The sequence below is a fragment of the Pterocles gutturalis genome, unplaced genomic scaffold (genome assembly GCF_000699245.1).
Source record: "Pterocles gutturalis isolate BGI_N339 unplaced genomic scaffold, ASM69924v1 scaffold36551, whole genome shotgun sequence".
NCBI lineage: Eukaryota > Metazoa > Chordata > Aves > Pterocliformes > Pteroclidae > Pterocles > Pterocles gutturalis.
In genome coordinates, this window is record NW_010106670.1 from 1 (window position 1) to 4,334 (window position 4,334).

The window sequence follows — 4,334 nt, forward strand, 5'->3', positions numbered from 1 at the left end:
TTCCTTCCCCCCCACGTAGAGTGGAAACATGGGGTGAAGGGGGTGTTCTAATTCTGTGCTTTTTCTTAGAAATGGTAAGGCAAAGGTTGGGCAGGCTGTGACCTTGGCTGGGGCGGAGGGCACCCCTTTTTCTGGAAGCTGGGCAGTGTGCTGGGGAGGAGGGAGCTGCTGCTCCAGGACTGCTGGAGAACAGCAACCTTCGTGGGCATGGGGATGGGGGCTTCACGGGCGCAGGATTAACCTCTCAAGGCACGTGCTTACTTTTTGTCAAGATCTCCAGAACCTAATTTTCCTCTGTTCTGGGTGTTTTTTGGTTTTTTTATTTTTTGTTTAGCTTTATGTGTTGAAGCTTGTAACCATCTCAGAGAACTTACAAGCGGATTGTACTCTAGCTTGCTGGAAAAGTTGCCTATCACTTACACGTTCAGCTCCTGTGTGTTCCTCCCAGTAGTAGAGTCAGCCCAGTAGTTGCTTCCTTTGCAGTAAGCAACGGGAACAAGAGAACGTGCCTCTCTGTCATTATCGGTTGCATGCCTTGCAGCCTGGGGTTTCAGAATAGCTCAGTACCATCTGCATGCAGACAAATGCCGCCTCCTGGGTGTAGCTGCACAGTCCAGGCTAGCTGCGTGTATTCTGCATGCCATGTGCACGCGTGCAGATAGCTGAAGTATTTACTACAGGACTGGAAAAGGTTCTTTAGCTAAACTGCTGTGAGCTGATAACTGTCAGAAGGGGTTGGTACCTGTGGGCAATGGGTGTTAGCAGATTGAGCTGTCGTATCTGTGGGATTATGTGATTTCATGACCTGTTTTAGTCTCCTTTTTCTTCCTCCCATTCCCCTTTCCTTTTTTTCTTTTTGCAGGGTGATCTTGAGTTCTTCGTAACTTGCTAGTGCTCAGCCTCCTCATGCCTCCGTCTCCTTTAGACGACAGGGTAGTAGTGGCGCTTTCGAGGCCAGTGAGACCTCAGGATCTCAACCTTTGTTTAGACTCTAGCTATCTTGAATCTGCCTCTTCTGCCAGCGAGAGCCACTCCAGTCTGCTCGGTGCAGCTGTTGTGTCCCTAAAGACTGCTAATCTCACGTATATGCCCTCATCCAACGGCTCTGCACGCTCCCTGAGTTGTGGATGCAGCAGTGCCAGTTGCTGCACTGTGGCAACGTACGACAAGGACGCTCAGGCCCAAACTCAAGCGAGCACCAGCAGCGCCCACGCCGGATCCTCCACCGCCTGTCCTACCAACCAAATGGTCAACAGCAATGAGAACGCCGGCAGCTTGAGCCCGCTGGGTGGGGTGGGGAGCCCGGTTTCAGCCACCACCAAGCAACTCGCTAGCATCAAAATCATTTATCCCAATGACCTGGCGAAGAAGATGACCAAATGCAGCAAGAGCCACCAACAGAACCAAGGGCCTGTCATCATTGACTGCAGGCCGTTCATGGAGTATAATAAGAGCCACATTCAAGGGGCTGTCCACATTAACTGTTCTGACAAGATCAGCCGGAGAAGGCTCCAGCAGGGCAAGATCACTGTCTTGGACTTGATCTCCTGCCGGGAAGGCAAGGACTCTTTCAAGAGGATCTTTTCCAAAGAAATCATAGTTTATGATGAGAATACCAATGAGCCAAGCAGAGTAATGCCTTCCCAGCCGCTCCACATAGTGCTGGAGTCGCTCAAGCGAGAAGGCAAGGAACCCCTAGTCCTAAAAGGTAATCCTTCTTTTTGCCCATGTGTAACCTCATGGTTTGCTTTGCAGTGCGTGTAGTCTGGTGTTAGCCTTGCTGATGGTTGGACTTCAAAAGTGTCTATCGCTTGGAAGACCTGTGTGCTTTGAGTCACCAGTAGCAAAGCAAATGCCTTTAGTGGACAAATCACAGAGCTGGTAGCGGGGAGATGCTTGCTTGCTTTTTTCAGACTGTTGTCCTTGAGTAGCAGAGGGGGTGGGAACTGGAAGGAGGAGGAAACGTGCTTCCTGGTGTCTGTCTGTGCAGACAAAGAATTTCCCCTAGTACTTGCTCTGAGTATTTATAGCCCAAGGGGCAGAGGTCCAGGAGGGTATACTTCTCTTTTAGCTTCTCAGACTGACCTTTACTTAGCAACCTTATTTTAGTCTGTATAAAACTGGACTTGTAGGTCCTGGCGATGGGCAGCGGGAGAGTAGAAGAAGGGAGGAGGAAAGATGAGGGAGGCTGCTTGGTCTGAGGCATTGCATCATGGACTAGTCAGCAGAACTTGAAGCGCAGTCAAACCTTGTTCTGGTAGTATGGGATGGGAATAATGGACAGAGGGAGATATTTAATCTAAAAAGTGATCTGAAAGTGTTGTGTTTACATGCATGCGTGCTTGTGTATGTATATGGCTTTCCTGTAAAGGCTCCTGTTTTAATGTGGTTTTTGGTCTATCCCTGAATGCTCTGGAGGAAACAAGCCCCACCAATTAAGGCACCATTCAAGGACACTTCCCTTCCTTCACTTTATTCTGTAGCTCCTGTTCTTAACAATGCTGCCCTCTAGATTGAATCTCCTTTTCCCCGGAGGAAACAGGCCCCACCAATTAAGGCACCTTCACTTTATTCTGTAGCTCCTGTTCTTAACAATGCTGCCCTCTAGATTGAATCTCCTTTTCCCCGGGGTGTTTATGCTGTTCAGAGGCATGGTTGGCAGAGGCTGGCTGTAGCACTCTGAAGCTGTGGAAGGATTTGTTGGTTGGCTCATACTGTACATATTTAATTCACTTAATTTTTCTGTACAGCTTACTACTTCCAAGGTGCACAATGTGGCAGGAGAATGGATTCGGCTGATAGGTTGTCCCCTTTCTTCTGTGTGTTTTCAGAGCTTTACAGGAGCTACAAGTCCTGTGAGATCCTCCTCTGTGGGTGTATCTTGTGGAAGCTTAAAATTGCATTGAACTTTCTCCTTGCTCCCAGCAAGCATATGGTCATGCTGGGCTTGCTTTGACACTTGCTACAGGTTCTCAGTGTGCTTTTGTTGAGAGTCTCAGGTCATGATGGTGCCTTTCATCTGTAAAAGAAGGAGAGGGTGCTTTGCAGAGTGAGGTTACTGCTGGAGTCCTGCAGTTCTGGTGGTAGGCATTCTGCTGTACAGCCCTTGCAACTAGATACATGGCTGTAGTCTGCAAGCCTTCCTATCCCTAGAAAAGTGGGATGCTGAAGGTATTTTTCCTCTTTGTTTCTGTGAAAACACTGAAGCTCCTGTAGACCTCAAACTGGCAGTTTTTCAGTACCTGGAGCAAGAGGCCCCAGGTGAGATGGAACTGCAGAGCTGCACTTGGGCAGCACGGAGCTGTTGGGCCCCGTGGGCAGGTTGTGGGCAGCCCTTTCTCCCACCTTCCGAAGCTGGTTGCTTCCCCTGGGTGCTGTGTTGCGTTTAACCGAGTGCTTGTGGGATTGTTTGGGCAATTCTTGGTTTGCAACCACTGAGAAAAGTTAGCATCGCCTGGAAGACCCGCTTAGCAGAAATTCCCTTCCCAAACTATTCTACCAACAGATCTGGAAGCATGCTAGAAGACAGGGGAATCCCAAATCCTTTGCTTTTTCGATGTAACGATCAGCTGAGCCAGAGTAGGTGTCACCTGGGGAAGTGATGAGTTCCCCCCATCACCTTAATTCTTCTCTCCTCCTTTGGAGTGGGGCTCAAACTGGGGTTGAATGGAGTCTAGCATAGGATAAAGCAACATTTAGCAAGGCTGTGGTTAAGTTTCTGAGCCGGAGGAGCGGTGCTGGAAGTGCTCATTATTTAGTTTCACTTGTCAGATAGCGTTTTTTCCATCATGCTTCAGCAGCCTGGGAGCCAGCGCGTTCAGGCACCAAAATGAAACCGGGGGGTAGCTGGGGAGCCCTCTTTGCCTCCGTTTGTTATTTCGAGCAATTTCTCCTGCTTGCTGCGATGCCGGTCCTAATTTATTGCCAGCCCATCTGATCCCCTGTGTTGTGTTTGCAAACACTGGTTGCTAGCCTGGCCGTCCAAGTTCACGTCCCCCTGATCCAGTGCCACCTTCTCCATGTTTGGTGCTGCCTGTCAGCCCGCAGCCCCGCTGCCGTTTTCGCGGCACAGTGTTGCGTGGCAGGGCGAATCTGATCGGCAAAGCCAAGGGTTGAGTTACAGCACGCTGGGGTAGCACCGTGGCCCTGCCCGTACTGAGGTTTTAGGTGCCTGAGTCTTTTTAAGCAGCAGAGAAAGTCTGTGCTGTTTCTAAAGTCTAGGCTGTGATGTATAGATAAATGTATGTATGTATGGGGCACCTTATTAGGCTCAAGTTAAAAAGAGGTGACCTGATTTATTTTTAATGTCGCAGACCTATATATATATATAATAT

At 49.3% G+C, this 4,334-nt stretch overlaps 1 protein-coding gene across 1 annotated transcript; it reads left to right on the plus strand.

The window, feature by feature from the left end:
• Positions 1–864: 864 nt before the first annotated feature.
• Positions 865–1,708, plus strand: LOC104458606 (dual specificity protein phosphatase 10-like; the record flags this gene model as incomplete). The annotated part of the gene is made up of 1 exon (XM_010087861.1): positions 865–1,708. A coding segment is annotated over exon 1 (802 nt), but the record flags the coding sequence as incomplete, so codon positions are not given.
• Between the last annotated feature and the right edge of the window lie 2,626 nt (positions 1,709–4,334).